Source organism: Schistocerca cancellata, chromosome 4 (genome assembly GCF_023864275.1).
Source record: "Schistocerca cancellata isolate TAMUIC-IGC-003103 chromosome 4, iqSchCanc2.1, whole genome shotgun sequence".
NCBI classification, from domain to species: Eukaryota; Metazoa; Arthropoda; class Insecta; order Orthoptera; family Acrididae; genus Schistocerca; species Schistocerca cancellata.
Genome location: NC_064629.1, coordinates 405,702,123 through 405,720,408, shown reverse-complemented (window position 1 = coordinate 405,720,408; position 18,286 = coordinate 405,702,123). Strand labels below are relative to the sequence as shown.

The 18,286-nt window shown below is 39.0% G+C and overlaps 1 protein-coding gene across 1 annotated transcript in view; it reads left to right on the top strand.

Moving 5' to 3' along the window:
* Nucleotides 1-18,286, top strand: part of LOC126183882 (zinc finger FYVE domain-containing protein 26) — a 329,860-nt gene that overhangs the window by 180,856 nt on the left and 130,718 nt on the right. The window contains exon 17 of the mRNA XM_049926187.1: nucleotides 4,469-4,674. Coding sequence (XP_049782144.1) covers nucleotides 4,469-4,674 — 206 coding nt within the window. The remainder of the gene's footprint in view (nucleotides 1-4,468; nucleotides 4,675-18,286) is intronic.

Genomic DNA, 18,286 nt, shown 5'->3' with positions numbered 1-18,286 from the left:
CTAATGCTGTGAAAAATATTCCTGCCAGTGACAGTGGGGACAATGAAATCACCATCGTCAAATACTTGTTGACAGCATGTTGCACTTGGGACAGACTCTTCAGCGTGACACACAGTTGACAGCTCCAGTCTTTGAACTTTTCTACATAATACCGAGCCGGCCGGTGTGGCCGAGCGGTTCTAGGCGCTTCAGTCTGGAACCGCGCGACCGCTACAGTTGCAGGTTCGAATCCTGCCTCGGGCATGGATGTGTGTGATGTCCTTAGGGTAGTTAGGTTTAAGTAGTTCTAAGTTCTAGGGGACTGATGACCTCAGATGTTAAGTCCCATAGTGCTCAGAGCCATTTGAACCTTTTACATAATACCTCACTTAACAACTGCAAGTACTCATTTAGTAAAGTGAAAATAACTCTACTATATAAACATGAGCTCAGCAATGTTATCTAGTCACATAAGAGAACTGAACAGAAAATGCTGGGGAGTGATAGTCTATCTGGAAAATAAAAAGTGAGTGCAGCTCGCAATAGGGAACATTATCTTTCCTGAAAGAAGTCTACAGCTGTCATACAGGGTGAGAAGAATCAGTTTACCTTCTAGCAGTATAGAACAGAGTGCAAAGATTTATTTACAGTGTGTCCATATGTGTTTCATGTATTAGTATTATTAGTAACTCATATCTATATTCCATGTAGTGTTAATGCATTTGTGGAAAATAAACATGCCCTGCATGCCATTGATTCATAAGGAGCACTGCGGAGTGTTGATATAACTTTGTAATTGCTTCTTGTGATGTAGTGAGATAGATGGAGTGGGAAATCACCTTCGTGCTCTTCTGTTTGCAGACCTATGAAGTAGGGAAGTGCGTGATCACAATCTGGAGACCTACCTTCCCTCACATTTGTACCCTCCACCCCCTTCCCCTTCACCTTCTTACACCCCCCCTCCACCCTCCCCCAGATTTAATATGGTTCTACTGCACTTAGAAGTGGTACACACATTTGATATTTGTTCTTAACCCACTTCATTTAGAAGTAAACATTAATTTTATACCATTAAAACAATTTTTAACAATCTATGATTTTTCTATCCCCTGCAATGCAGAAACTGTTAATCCTACAGAAAAATGGAGAGGTCCTTTTTTGTAGGAAATTTAATGTAGTTCAACAGTAGTTGCTTTTTTAAAAATTATTCAAGAAAAATGTAAATTAGTGACATTTAATCACCTCCTCTCCACCTCAACACTCATGCTCAACCATTGGGGATTTTTAGTATGTGTTCTTGACACTCCCCTCCCCCCCCCCCCCCCCCCCCTTACCACTGTACAAAAATTTGCGACTACACAATTTTTTCCCCTAAGTTTCCATTATTTACTGGACTAATGTATGATAAGTTGAAAGACATTATCCCATCTCCTCATGGATGTCTGTCACCTGGAGTCCACTTTTCCACTCTCCACATGCTATAGATGAGAACAACCTGCAGGGTATAGCATAACGGGGAGGAGAAACTGCAAAAAACATTACTCTGGGAAGGTGTGATTGTTTAGGGGTAGTAGGTATACTAGCTTTTTATCTTTCATTTACTTAATCATTCCTGTTTCATTTTTAATTTTTTTATGACTTTCTCTTAGATTTATCATTATACATTAATTTCATACTAACAGGGAAACTCTTGAGTGTGAGGTCTCAAAAGGCCAATGATGTTAATGGCATTCTATGCCCCACATATTGTCTACCATGCAACCACAATGTTTGCTGCTAATGGCAATGGGGGATGAGACTGGAAGTATCCATAGGTAAGCACAGCATGAGGCTATGGAGTGTAGTTGAACTGCTTAATTGGTGAGTAACACCAATGCTACAGTGCTAGTGCTGTTGATACAAAGCAGAGCAATGACATTGATAAACTAAGCAAACATTGCATTACATTTACAACACCAGTTGCCATTTTGTCAGAAAGGAACCCAAGGAATTTTGCAGGGTGAGAAAGAAGTAACAGATGAAATATTAGCATTTCTGCAAGAGGACTCAGTGAAATGTGTGGTGTCATATATGCTGGACTGGGTTGACAGTGTTCATGAGGAGTACAGTGATGACAATGCATGCATAACAAGTGAAAGTAATATTGAAACAGCTGTTGAGCCATATAATTCATCATCCTTGTTAGACAGGGAGCCACAAATACCATTTCCAGTGAAACGTAGTAAAGGGCAGTTGTTGTCTAAGGAGTGTTTTCTTTCTAAACATAGTTACATACATGGTAGATCATCCACAGAATTGTAAAAAAAAAAATAGTTCTGAACAGATACTGAATAAGTCCACAGCAGTATGACCATGTAATGCATAATGAAAAGCTATGGCTATTCAAGGGAGGGCAAGGAGCACTTGTTACAAAAACTAGTGTTTTTGCGTTCCAAGCATTCTTGATAGAATTTACAGGATGTGAATGATAGTGACCTACTACATTATGCACATCAAATTGCGTGTGTGATAGGTTACAGTGATTTCAAGGGAAGGTTGCGTAACTTCAAACAGTGCTACAGAATTGGAAGATATAAGATAACGATATGTCAAACAAAGCATCAACTTGACGATGTAGAGCAAACTGTGGAATTGGCTCAAAAACTTGTAGATGAGATTAAAAAACTTATCCCATCAATCAGTAAGGAATTTATTTCAACTCTGACCAATCAGGATTTGAAGAGGAAATGCATATGAAAAGAATCCTGGAAATTAGAGGTACAATGCCTTGATGCATTTGTATACAATCATACCAACTGTTAATCTGGAAGGTAAATTTGCTAGAAAGTTATTTATTGTGCTGTGAGAAGTTGGAGGTGCTCTGCCCCCTTTGATTTTTTCTCATGTGTGTGATCTTGCAAGACCAGGAGGAAATATTTACATCACATCAAGCAAAAATGGGAATATGGGCATAAAAGAACTACAACTGTGGTATGAGCACTACTTTTGGCCAGTGGCTGCTCACAATAACTTGCTTTTCCTCAATTCCTGGTCTGCATATAAAAATCATACTCATTTATAGCTAACAATCCCTCCTGAAACGTGGGTGACATTGCAGTTCATACCATCTGTAACCACTGGACAAATTAGAAAGAGATTGTCTTCTGTAGTAGCAAGGATGGAGACTATTCTAACCTACACCATTATAACAATATGCTGTGTAAAAAGTTATTGTAGTAAAAAAGTTATAATTGTATGTACAAGTAAACAACATGTTTCTGAGGTATTTGTTTGAAACCATCAGTTGGGTAGTATTATTTTCAGTTAATACATGTCAGACACCAGTCTATGAGCACGTGCGGAATCCTAATAATGTATGGGACACATTACACTGTAAGATAATAGTGCGCATTGAAAGGAACCCCGAGACGAGTAAACATTGATTTGGAGGCCAACTGGATGATTTACAAACATTGGTTAGGTAAATATATGAACAATGTATGCTTTACCCATATGACAGAATGTAAGTGCAAAACCTGAATGACTGTTTGGCAGATATCCAATTCTGTGAATGGGACCTCAGTAAATAACAAAGGAACCTAATTTTCCTTTGTCAGTAGTGTTTAGTATTGATGCAACTTCAAGTGAAGAAGAAGTAAAAGTTTACTGCAGCAAATACACACTCCACTTTTAACTGCACAAGTGGGTTCACTATACTGTTCAAGTGTAAAATTACCTGGTTAGTATATAAGCTACTGATGACCAATTCTCTGATCTCCAAGTTCTGTGGATTTAAACCCATGAGATTGTGTCTTTGGGTGCTTTGTTGAAAAAATTATTTTCACTCATCGAATCTGAAATGAAAATACTCATGCAAATTTCCATGGTAATTTAAAAAGTACATGTACAGTAATTATTATGTGATGCAGTGTATGCATTCAAGTGAGTGGTGGTGATTTTAAACAACTTATGTAACAGTTAAAATTTTTATATGTAATAGATATTTATTTATTTGAACTTTGAGAAAAGTATTATTTTTCATTAAAAAAAAAAATCAGAAGCTGTTCAGAGTTGCTTCACGATTATTAGAATTTTCAATGGAAAATGTTGCCTTAGCTTGTGGTGGTGTCTTAATATTGTGTGTTAAAAGTGTAAGTAATTTTTGTCATGTAAAACTTTGCACTGAGTTTGATATAAAACAATGCTGTGGATAAAATAACACCAAGCAAGTGCCTGACCTAGTTGTACCACTAAACAAATTAATAAAGCCACTTTTCACTGACTGAGAATCGGGACAAAACAAGTGCATCCCAACATATTTTTGGGCAAATTTTAATGTGTTTCTTTATATCAGTGACCTCAAGTACCCTGCATAAAATTACTTATCTCATTGTCCACATGAAGTATTTTTAATGTGAACATGTGACACCCTGCATACATTATTGATATGCTGTGATCAGTAAATAGTGTGTTTTTGGTTTTAAAAGCTTAAGGCAGATTCTATTTTCAGATTATCCAGAGCCATGGCTGTTTGCTAAATACATTGGAGACATATCAAGACAAGCAAAATGTGTTCTTAAAAATGTTTTTCAGTGGCCTGGGAACTGTTGTATTGAAATACTGAAAACAGTGCTCGGAGATTCTACCAGAATTCTTGATCCACAGTTAAAATCTCATGTTACTGTTAGGTTGCAGGAGATAGAAGTACATGACAAGGTACCCACATTTTCTTTCCATCATTAGTAGTTTAGATAAATTTACCTAACATTTCCTTGCAGATATGACTGTGATGGTGAGTACAAACATGATATCAGCCTTGGTAATTTCAAATAGGGCTGAAGCTCAGAAATCATTGTGGTGCAATGGTCATAATAATACATGAGTTGTGAAAACAACAGATTTAATAAACTCCATACTATAAATATTATTCCACTAGAAATGTTCTTTATTCCTGTCTGCCATTAACATGTAAGCTTCTTTCCTTTCATTTCTGTTGGCTGTTAACTGGGAAGAGGGATTTATGTTCAATGTGTCCATACCTTTTGATGAACTACATATCATCTGTACATTTTGACAATCATGCCAATGAGGTGAGGTTCCTAAGCCGGTGGTTTTGGGAAGGAAAGGGGGGGGGGGGGGGGAGGGAAGGGTTGGCTAACAGCAAGCATGCTTCAATGACTACCTTTCAGTCATTATGGCTAAACTACTGGGGTGGCAACAGAAATGCAAACTTAAAGTATCAAATCTTACTAGGATTGGATGCTCCTCTTTGAAACACATCCCTGTTTGTAAATTTAACTTTAATTAGTAAAATTGTGCCTTCCGAAAAATATGAGGGGTGTTTAATGAGTAATACAAAACATTTTTATCTCAGACAATTTCAGTTGAAAAAATGTGAAATTTGTCCAGGGACATCACAGAATACTCCCACTTCAGTCCCTACAGTTTCATGAAGTTCTGATAGGTGGTGGCACTCTACGTAGTCTCAAAAATGACATCTGTAACGGCAGTGCATTCCAAGCAGAGAGCTGTCATTGAGTTTCTTTTAGTGGAAAACCAGAGCATCGCAGATATTCATAGGCACTCACAGAATGTCTTCAGAGATGTGGCAATGAACAAAAGCATGGTGAGTCATGGGTGAGGCATCTGTTATCACCATAACAAGGTCACACAAACCTGTCTGATGCACTATGTGGATGATGGGGAGGTTATTGATGCAACAAGGCACTGGCTCCGACGTTGCCCAATAGAGTAGTACCACAGAGGCATTCAGACCTTCTCCATAATGTGGCATAAGGCCATCACACTGAATGGAGATTATGTTTAAAAATAGGGATTTATAGTAGCTGAAAGAGTGGGGAATAATATGGTGTATTGGAATCCTGAATAAAATCAACCTGCCTTCAGAAAAAAGTGTTGCATTACTTATTGAATGCCCCTCGTACAATGATTTTCCTTTTTTAAATCTTTATTCAGACATGTTTTGATATCTATACATCATTTTCAGTGATCACCCTTTTAATATACAAAAGTTTAGTTTTATTTTCTGTAGTAGGCCTGGAACTATGTGCATTTTTATTTTGTTATGATAACTGACCTGAAACTACATTAATTTTAAAGATGAGATTGTATGGTTTGGTGTGCTTTTAAGTATGATATGGCTTGCCAGCACATCATATGATAAGTAGTCAGAAGAATAGGTTTCTTTGTTTGAAAAGTAATTGTTTTTGTATATTTTTCCCAAGAGTAATTGTAGTAGTTGTGTTTTCATTTTCTGTCATATTGTATATAATTGGTGTGTTTCTTTGTAGATTTTAGTTAAATGCACTACTTTTCACACATTTTTGCAATTTACTCTCACATTGTATCAGAAGTTCTTATATACAAAAACGAGATTTAGGAAAACTTATGTCACCACACCATAGAGAGGTGTTATGCTGCTATCACCATGCACTTTTTCCACATGTTGTTATTGTGCAGTGTGGCACTAGTTTTGAATTCAAAATTAATGCAGTTTTAGGTGCACAATCACAACAAAATAAAAATTCACATGTTACTGTTTCCAGGCCTAAAGTAAAAAACCAACCAAAGTTTTTGTAATACAGGGTGTATCAAAAAGAATCATCTGATTTTAAAAAATCATAACTGTTATGTTATTTGAGATATGTGTGTGAACAACTTATTGTTGGAAAGAACAAATTCTTGAGTTTTACATGGTTCCTGCTAGGTAGCAGCAGTGTGCACTCACTTCAGTTCTAGTAAAAATGGTGTCAGGACAACAGAAAGAATTTTGTGTTCTACATTTTGTGCAGTGCGGGTCAGTAATAACTGTTCAGCATGACTTTCATACTAGGTATGGTATGGATCCTCCTACAGCACAGAGCATTAGATGATGGCATGAACAATTCTGAAAAACAGGTTGTTTGTGTAAAGGAAAGTCACCAGGCCATTCCCAAGTGTCTGACACAGACATCAAATGCATCTGCCATAGTTTGACAAGGAGTCCTGCAGAAATCCATTTGCCGTGCAGCTTGACAGTTCAACATGCCCCCAATGTCCATCTGGCGTATGCTGTGTCAACGCTTACACATGAAACATCCAAAATTCAGCTACTACAAGCTCTTTGTAAAGGTGACAAACAACAACATGTGAATTCTGTAATTTCATCCTTGGTAAGATGGAGGATGACAGTTTTCTTCCACACTTAGTGTTTAGTGATGAGGCAATATTCCATTTAAATGGGAAGGTGAACTGTCATAACTTGAGAAAACGTATTGCAGAAAAACCAGATGAAGTTGTACAGCATGAGAGGGACTCTCCAAAATTTAATGTGTTTTGTGCAGTTTCACAGGAAAAGGAGAACGGTCCATTTTCATTTGCCAAGAACAGTGTTATAGAAAGCACATACCTTGATATGCCTGAGAACTTTCTTTTCCCACAGCTGGAGAATGATTCAAATGCCATCATTTACCAACACTGCCACACTGGGATCTGGAAGTGCAGGAATTTTTAAATCAAAGGATTACTGAATGGTGGATTGGTCACACTGGATCAAATGATTCAACCTTATATTACTGGCCTCTAAGGTCACCAGATCTGACTGTATGTGATTATTTCTTGTGGGGGTTTATAAAAGACTCTGTTTATGTGCCTCTGTTACCAACAACAGTGAATGAACTGAAACATTGCGTAATAGCAGCTGTGGAAGCTGTAACTCAAGACACGCTCACTGCAGTGTGGGAACAATTTGAATACCACTCAGACATATGATGTGCATTTCAAGGGGGGCCATATTGGAACACCTGTGAAAAGGTATGAAAAAAACTTTTTGAGTTTCCCATTCATTAAAAAACAAAATTCATTGTATATGTTTATTAGTTTCAGAAATATAGACTTGCCAAATCGAATTATTGTTTTTGATACACACTGTATATTGCCAATATAAAATGAAACACACCAAAAGTCACACTTGCATGGTGAAACATGTTTGGGCAAAGAATTAAAAAAAAAAAAAATTGTGTGTTGCAGGAGATGGAGTCTTAAAAACCCAAATATAAAAATGTATGCTTGAGAACCAATTGTGTGGCTGATTGTTCAGGTAGTTAGTGTATAATGAGTAACCTCTGGGTACCTGCTGCACCTCATTTGTAGGATTTGTTAGGTACATGGGGCTTTGCCCAAGTATACATTTATTTACCTAGTAATTCGTGAAAGCAAAATGCTTCTACCAATTTTTTAACTCGTAGCAGTTCATGTGAGTTGTTGCTTAGTATAAGCACTTAAACCAACATATACATGTCTGTCAAGATGTGTTTTTGATTATGAAAAGAAAAGGAGGCTCTCTTGAAAAAGTTCCTTGTAGAAACCACTGCTTTGAACCATGACACAGATACACAATACACCACATTAAGGAAAAGGCCATGTAATGTGCAAAGGCATGTTCAGACAGATGAACTGGAACAAAAGTGGAGCTTGATTGATAACACTGATATTAGAAACAAAGAGTAAGTTAGAACACACAATCATATCCCCTGTTCTGTGATTGCATATAGAGTAGAGAAGTGCCCTCATCCAACATATTGGGTTGGAATCCATGCACCCAGCTGTTCTGTTCAGTGATATACTTGCCTGTTATCCATGTTTTATTTTGACAGGCAATGAAAGTTGAGTACCAAGTTCCAAGCTTTTTAGCTCTAATATTTTAGTTGTATGTTCACCTGAAAGTGTGGCTCCTAGTGCCATGAAACTCATAGTGATCTAAAAATAAAGGACTAAATTCAGCTGAAGCAGTTTATTAATACCCAAGATGTCATTTGAAAGTGTAGCCATCTTTTGGTAGAATTTCTGTCAGTTGTTTCATAATTTGAGGTGTTATGAGAGGTTGAGGTAAAGTACTTGAACAGTATGTTTTTTCCATGAACTTTAGGCACTCTACTTGGCCAATTTTTTGGGTTCTGGTGCATGAAATAAAACAACTTTTTGTAGCCAGTAATACTGCAAAACATCCCAAAGCAACACTGGCATTAGTGTGGTTATTACATAGCTACATTTTGCATACCTCACAGAAACCCTCAGTTTGTACCAAAACTGCATGTGACCATGCATTTTATGTACTTTACCTGAAATCAAAAACAAAAAAACACACCAGAAAAACTTTTTAGCTTCAAAGGAAAAAAAATCATTGCTACCCAGTGTCATTAGTTTAGTCCTTTTAAATACTGTTGTGTAGAGTAGGCATGCAGTAAAAGCTGTCCTTCCTACAAACTGCATCGACATAACGCTCCCAGTGCTTAGTGCAGGTACTCAGGGTAATGGAACACATCCACATGCTGACGTTGACAGAGGACAATGTAAACATAAGTAGAATGCACACCCATCATTCCATCAATCGTCATGAGTTGAAGAGTTGTGTGAGTAGAATGTACACCAACAAAGAGAAGGTAGAAATGCTATTCATCTATGGAGAATGTAAGTTAGCAGAACAGTAATTGCAATACTGTTTTCTCATGTATGGGTACATTTAGTGCAGTAGTTTAGTCCTTTTAAATACTGTTGTGTAGAGTAGGCATACAGTTAAAGCTGGCCTGCATCAACTGCATCGACATAACGTTTCTTTTAGTGTTGTTGTTGAATGTAGACGAAATGCTATGCAGGCAGTGGAACTGTACAGAGAGCAATATACTGACAAGAACCCACCTTCCCAATGGATGTTTTCTTGTTTTGTTGCGACACTTCAGGAAACGGGAAGTTTCAACCCACGAGAATGCAATCGTCGTAGCACTCGCACAGATGAAGCTGCCGAAGTTACTGTTCTCGCTTCCATTGCTATGAATCCACATGTGAACACACGACAGCTTGACACAAGATTGACAATCCTAAAAGAAGTGTACATCGTATTCTTACACATCACTGGTTCCATCCTTACCATGTACACTCACATCAAGAATTGCATGGGAATGATTTCCAGAATTGCGTACAGTTCTGTCAGTGGGCACAGCAGCAAATCCTCGCCAACCCAAACTTCTTCTCCAGTGTTCTATTTACTGATGAATGTTCCTTCTTAAACAAAGGACAGGTAAATACAAGGAGAATGCATTATTGGTCCAGCGACAATCCATGATGGCTTAGACAGGTGGAACATCAGCATCAATGGAGAGTTAACGTCAGGCGTGGGATGCTTGGTACTACAATTATTGGCCTTTATTTCATCAATGGTAGTCTAAATGACACAGCGTATGCCAACTTCCTCAGATGAATTCTTCCTCCTCTTCTGGATGAAGTGCCTCTAAGAAACAGGATGCTTATGTGGTATCAACACGATGGATGTCCAGCACATAATGCCTTGCATGCACGTTGTGTTCTGAACCATTGGTATCCTGCCAGATGGATTGGTCAAGGATGAACAGTTACTTGGCCTGCTAGGTCTCCTGATTTAAATCCTCTGGACTTCTTTCTTTGGGGATGCATTAAAGACGTTGTCTATCGCGATATTCCAACAAATCCAGAGGATGTGCAGGAATGTATCGTTCTTGCTTGTAATTCTCTTAAGCAGGCAACACTGGAAGCAGTAAATAATTCTTTCATTCAATGAGCGCACCAGTGTATTGGTGTCCGGGGTCACCACTTTGAGCACCTTTGAATGTTCTACTCCTGGGAAATGGTACAAGAGAGTCAATTGTGTATTATGTTTTTACTTGGTTTTCATTTCTTTTCTGACAACTCCAGCAAGTGGAGAAGTTTGTGATCCCAGGCTCAGGAAGTCAATGTTGTGTTATGTAATTAATAATGTTGTGTTTCAGTGAATGGTACACTGTGATACATTTTTGAATAGGTCTTTAGGAGAGGTAATGAATTACCAAATAAAAAATACAGGTTGCCATTTAAAAAAGTCACACCACTGTTCATATCTTTGTAAAAAAACAAAGCTACAATGAAGTTAATCATACTGATTGATGTCCCCCTGATGGCTAAAGAACATTTGCTTGAAACATTTTGTAATTTGCATCTACACAAACAGTTATTTAGGGTGGTCAAGATAAATGGGACACCCTGTATAGTATTTCATCTTCCATTTCATCAACTCTAATAGCAAATTGGGCTTGCTATGTTGTGCTGTATGCTACCTGTGCTCTGTTAGTAGGCTGGTTCTGTTGGCACATTATCTTGCATAAGTGAGTTATAAATGTATTCTGTCAGACTTTATAAGTTGTAGTTGATTTTTCTGAAAACATTATTCAGAGAAGGTGTATGTTTAGCAGCCTCTATATCTTTGTTGAGAATATTCATAGAGACTGTCATCAGGCTATTGCACGTTGCCAGTGTGTTAGCATAGTAAGAAACACATCTCCCTTACAAACAGTTGAAAATCTGCCAGTGAAGATCTACATAAGCTTACAATCATTCAAAGTGGACTTCTTGAGTATTAATTCACAAGCACATACTTCAGTGCACTGATAATTATAAAATCTACTTTTTTCAATGTTTTTGAACTTGTGTTCTATTGTCTCTTTTTTTTCCACATTAGTTCTACATGAGTAAGTTGCTAGAGTGTAACCCTTTGTACTTGACGTCTCTAACTCTGTGGTTATTTGGTGTTCTGAAAGGCATAAGGTTTCTATCTTTTCAGAAGTTTCTAAATATTCCAAACAGGCAAGGAGATCTTCTACCATTGTTACTTGATCCTCTCATGTTCTGATGAAAGAAGCTAACTTTACTACTCTGTGCATTTTTAAATACAGTCTGTTAAGTAAGCGCGTGATCAGCATTACACACACATGATGAGGCATATCACCTAAGCTTTTTCACAGCCCACTAGAGGGAACCTTTGTCCTTCATGCAATGTCCATAGAGCATTAGTTTACTTTGAATTCTTGACTGAGATTTGGATGTATTTACCAACAATTCAAATTCATGGAAGACATTACAAAATTATCAAAAATTTTGATGCTGACTGCCAAACGTTGGTTCATCAACAAAAATGAAGACTGGATACTTAGGAGGACAATGATGCGAAGCACTGCAATAGGCTTTGCAGTGACTGGAAAAAGAAAAAAGGTGTGCAGGTATTGGATTGGCCCTCACCATCACCTGACACTAATCCTATTGAAAATGTATGGTCTTATATCAAAACGAAGTTGCATGGAAAAAAAGATCATTTTGAAACATCCATCAACACAAATTCAATGTGGAAAACTTTGTTTCATGCATGCTTCAGAGATGCCAAACAATTATTGATGCTGTAGGTGACTGGACGTATTATTAATTGTAACAGCAATTTTCTTTTGTTCTTATATGATATATGTATATGTTTTAGTTTGTTGTCAAATAAATTTTTCTACTGACTAAGCTAACCATGACCATATCTGGTACCGAGTGCCGCGCGTTTCAAATCTGCACCAGATGGCATGGAACTTGATGACCACTAGAGGTCTCTGCACCAGTCGTGCTGTAAGCCATGGGTGCACGCACTCCTGGCCCCAAGTCTAACATGAGGGCACCACTGTGTACCACATGGTCCCAGCGGCCAATAGCGACATACCCTGTCATGTATTTTAGGCGGCAGCCTCTTACTCATTGAGGCAGTGTCATATTTGCATTGAGTCAGTTGATATCTCACTTACAGACATCGTGTTTATGTTGCGTGTGCTTACTTCTCATTTATGAGTGGACGTTGTTTTGATTTCATGAGGTTATCTCTTGTGACCCCATTGCTTAATACTTAGTTGCTGATCTTGGTGTCTTGCTCAGTTGTCTGTCGTTGTGCTTGCCCTTCCATTCCCATTTGTCCATCTTGTTTGTTCACCGACCACTGCCGTTCGGTCCCGCCGTGTTTTTGTTAGCGGCCATCCTGCGACCTTACATAACAGACAGTAATTTGTGGGGCTCCTTCTATTATTGTAACTTCTTGCATGAACAGGATGCTCCAATCCTGGCTATAACACACAAAAGTTACCCCACTGACAACAGTAACTGCAGAGATATAGTTTCATACAAGAGTGCTGCATTGAATTTGTGTTAACTGTAAGTAAAATTTGCTTGGTAGTTACATTTCTTAATTGTCCATTGTGATCTTAATAAAATGCGTGGAATAGAGTGTACAAAGAATAACATGGCCTGTACCTGCACAAGACATTATGCCTCACCATTAGATTAGGGGTGGAAAGAGGAGCAGTCATGTGGGGAATGCCTAGAGAGGCACAAAAGTCGTGGAAGGCCTGAGACCAAAACTGTGGACCATTATTCATCACAAGCTTATAAGGCAATTCTTCACTAGATAAAATTTCGGAAATGAATTGAATCATAGCCATGGCTCATGTCGAAAGACAACAGATAACATATGAAAATCAAGAGAAAGCATTGGTAACCAAGAACCATGGAGAATTTAGGAAGGGTCCTGCAAAATTAGTTTGGATGCATGCCCACGGACAGTGTAATGAGGCCCACAGAGAAACTGTTGCCCATGGTACTGCCTGTTGGGTACCACAATAAGAGCAGGCCACGACAAGATGTATAGTGTCACCTACAATGACAGGCCAAAACATGTGCCAGTGGGCTAATAACTTAGTTCACAAGACCACACCAATCTCCCTGATGTAGCAGCTGAAGCACATTCATCCATAGGGTGGCCTGGACCACAACACTAGGCAACAGCCCATCCATAGCTAAGAGAACAACACCATAAAATACTAAAAGGTGATGATAAAGGACAAAGAAGTTATGCAAAGGATCGGAAGTCTGCTGAGCCAACCGTGCTGAATGAGGTGAACAGCTTGACACAAAAATAGATTGACAGCAACAACAGCTGCGTTCTGGGAGCCAGTATGTTGCCCCTCAACGTCCAAGTAAAAACAAAGGAGTTCATCCTGATCAAAAGTAGGATCTGGCCCTATCAGGAACCATGGTAGTACATCAATGCGGTTTTGACATGTTGCTGGTAGCCCGAAAATGTATTTCATAGTTGTAGTGGGACAGAAACAAGGCCCAAAACTGGAAGCAATGTGCTGCTTTGTTGGGCAAACAATGAAACCAAAGGCTTGTGGCTAGTAATGAGGTGTGTAAGGTATTGGACCTTTGGAACCATTCTCACATTGGTGTGTGAGTCCATACTGAGAGGCATCTGTAGCCAAAAACCAGATGGTAGCCAAACAAGGAGCAGAATGTAATTTATATTTCAAAAGCATGAATGTGTGCTCACAGGCTGACATCAACTGAAAAGTAGCATTCTTGTGGAGAAACTTGTGGAGGAGATGGCCAACATGGCCACACATGGAATAAATTAATGATAATAAGCAGTTGTATTTGAAAATGCTTCGAGTTCTTTGAAATGTGTAGGGCTCAGCAGAGCTGTGACCACAAACCCCAAATACACTCTAGACGGCTGAAAAAAGTGGTGATTTGAGCATGATGCATTTCAACTCTACAGTAAGAAAGATAGTGAGAAAGGTGCATAAGTTACACAAATGGCCTTCCATGGATGCACCCATCCATGGGTGTCATCAAGATATTTGATGCACTCCAGAACAGACATCATCAGTTGGTCTAAAAAGATGCTCAACAGCTGCTGGGATGCTGGCCACCCAAACTGGAAGTGCTGGTACTGGTACAACCCAAAGGGCATGTTAGTCACAAGGAGCTGGTTAGAATCCTCATCCAACGCAAACTTTAAATAGGCTTTGGATAAATCAGTTTTGGAGAAAAGCTGCCTCCTTGGTGAGTTTAGCCGATAACTCATCCAGACAGGGCAAAGGGTTTCTGACAGGGACAGACTGGGCATTGACTTAAGCTTTAAAGTCACTGCAGAGGTGAAGGTGACCAGTCAGTTTTTTAACAATCATGGGGAAGGTAAATGTAATAGACTGTATTACCCCAGTGATGTTAGCCTGTCCAATCTTGATTTCACTTGATCAATGAAAGCCACTGGAATAGGGCACACATGCAAAAAGCACAGCCACACCATAGGTTTCAGGGTAATGGGGGCCAAAAAGTTAGTGGCACAACCTAACCCACATTAGAGAAGAAACAAAAACCCAGAACATAGAAAATCTAACTGCTGGTAAGGCACCTGGTCAAAAGCAAGGTGCACCATATCCAAACTGGAAAAGCCAAATGCATTGGAAGCATCCAACTTGAACAGATTTGTAACAGCAGCATTATTCACAACCAGAAAAGTCAAGGAAAAAACCACAGATTCATACATAGTGGAAGCTGTAAATTGCCCTAAAACTGGAATATGCAGCTTGTTGTAACTTAACCAAACATTGCTAACTGGAGACAATGCCAGAGATCCCAAATCCACACAAGTTTGTGAGTTCAGTAAAGTCACAGCTGCTCTCACATCCACTTGTAGTCTGAGCACCTTTTCCGTAACTGGCACTTCACTAAGCTGTTTTTTATGATCTGTAAGCACTGGAAACACATGTCCATGTCCACAGGAGGGGGCTGGGACCGACACTCAGATGCTATATGTAATGTTTTCCTACAGCTGTTGCAAGTTGCCCAACACTTAGGGAGGGATGGGAATGACACACAGATGCTCAATGTCCTTTTTTTGTAAAATTGTCGCAAGCTGCCCTGCGCTTAGAGCATGCAGCCCCGACATGTTCTGTGAAATAGTATGCGACATTGACACACCTCCTTGTCAGGACACAACTGAATGCTGGCATCACAGACAATAGAATCAGCATAGGGATCATGACGAGCATCCATAACAAACTGACATTTGTGACTGAGGTTGTGGAGTTCAGCTGCCCAAGCCTGGTAGGTCTGGTGGGGCATTTTATGACAGCAATAGAACTCTACACATGCTACAATGATATGCATGGGTTTACAGTGATAATTTCACAACTACTTCGAGGACCTACACATGTCATTGAATGAAAGCAACACAGGTACCTGGAGCAGGGCCAACTGGCACAACTTGTAGATCTGAGGAGAAATTCAAGGAAGGAACAAAACCTTACACATGTTTGCAACAGTGACATTAAAAGCAAGGAACTGTTGCTGAAGCCACTTTTTGTAAACCTCCCAGGGTTCAGCCACATCATCATAATGGGAAAAAGGGTGGCAGGTATGCCAACAACATTGAAGCTTGCATAGTCAGTGTCACTGACAAGTTCATAATAGCAACAGTAAGACCCCCTGCTGTTTGAGGAGAGATTGGAGCACTGCCTCCATGGTCAGAAGAACTGAAGGAACAACCAAATAGATTGGGCACACGGAAGTGAACACCAAACTCATCACCATTTGTATTGTACTGTAAGACACAAACAGCAGCATGGTCACAATGAGCCAAAGATTATTCTTCTTCCGCATACAGTGAACAACTGTTGAGAATGTAGACACAAACATAGAAAGAAAAAAGTCCAGGTACTGATACAATCAGTTGCTGACAATAAGTATGAACACAATATGAGAGCGAGTACTTGCTGCACTGTGCTTCTGAAGAGGAGGGCTCCAATAGATGGTGCAGCAGATGCCATGCTGTGTGCGCAAGTCATCTGCCCGCGCAGATGCCATTGGCAGAATATTTGATGTGTAACGCATTAGTGGCCTGATCCTGCGGTATGTATCCAAGTATGTTCAGAGTTGTAGCACTGTTACATTATTTTAGCTATGACTGTAGCACTGTTACATTATTTTAGTTATGGATTTTTGAAAAAGATTGAGTTTTATGTATTTTGTTCTTCTATGTGAAAGTGTGAGTGTGAGTGAGTAAGAATGGAGGCATGTGGATGAGTCTTATAGTTTACCTTTTGGTATGTAATTTTCAACATTTCACCCTGATTCATCTCCAGTTAGTTTAGTAAGGGCACTGACCTTGTGTGCCTCTGTAGTTGAGTGGTCAGTGTGACTAACTGTCAGGTAGTGGATTCAGCTTCGGATTATGATACTGCCAGGGAATTTTCCATAGTGGGAGAGTTGTTACGAAGTGCACTCAGTCTCATGAGGCCAACTGAGAAGCTTCTCCACTGGTTAGTAGTGGTCCCAAAGTCAAGAAGTCCGACAGTGACTGGATGAGTGGTGTCCTCATCACATGCCCCTCTGTACTTCATCCAGTGATGCCGTTGGCAAAGGATGACACATTGGTTGATCGAGCCTCATTGTCCTGTGTAGGTGTAAAACATGGAACTTTACCGTACCTTTACCTCACTGATGACCTTGATGTTGAGCTCCCTACACAGAACACTGAAAACAACTTAAACTAGATATTTTCAACAATATTTGTGAATAAGTAGCAAAATAAACCATTTAAACTACTATGCGAAATCCTGTGTGTGCCACAGACAAGGCTACCAACTTAGATGATGAGACTCACACACACCCTAAGGAAAGTTAAAAGTGGAACTCTCCTCACTGTTGAAGTCGGTAGTATAGTGTCCACAGTAAGGACCTGTGCAGTTTTCCTTATTAGCAGGCATTCTTTTCAGCTTTTTGTCACTCTTAAAATGCTGACAACCACTACCCAGTTGTAGCACATGTTTAGGAAGCTGAATGAGTTAACTGAATATATAGATTTTAGATTTGCTGCAGATTTTTTTGGTGATTACATTAAAGGATATGAAGATAAGGTCTCTTAATTCACTGCACATCTTGAAATGCTTTTGTCACAAATCTTTGGGTATGGACTTGTTTTGTCTGATCATTTTATAAAGCTTTTGTGGAAACACGGCTATATTTTGGGGGTACAATTTACAGATAAGTTAGAGCCAAATATGTGAAACAATAAACACTATCCACAGTGAGGGGATTCCAGCTGGCTACTGATGCTCACAGGACAAAACCCCATACTCAACAATGTCTCCTGAGATATGGTCACTGTCACCTGGTGACATCTTTGTTTGAGGATCATCAATATTCAAAACTGTTCCTTGCCTTAACATGAGACTGATTTTCACTGGTACCACATGACAAAAAGATAATTTTGGTTTGGTGCACAGCATTCCCTATTGGTTTGTGGTGCGAGGAAAATCTGATACACAGTCAGTGGTACCAGGTGACTGTTGCTCTTATTGCAGAAAAATTCTAGAGTAATTTTTCATGTGCCAAATTACAAGAGAAGTTGTACTTCTGTATATATTTTAAATGTATGTTTGCTAAAATTTTAAATTATCAATGAAATTATGTAGCAGCAGACATATATTTCTGTAAAATGTTTCATCATCTAATGTGGATGATATTGCATTTGTAAATATGACCTTTCCAAAAGACATCCCTTTGATGCAAAGAAAAATATAAATGGGAATTTAAAAAAATTAAAATTCTCCTAAGCTAATTGTTTTGAAAAAACTACCTTTTTAGAGCTTTGCAGGTCATGGTGAGAAGAAAAGGT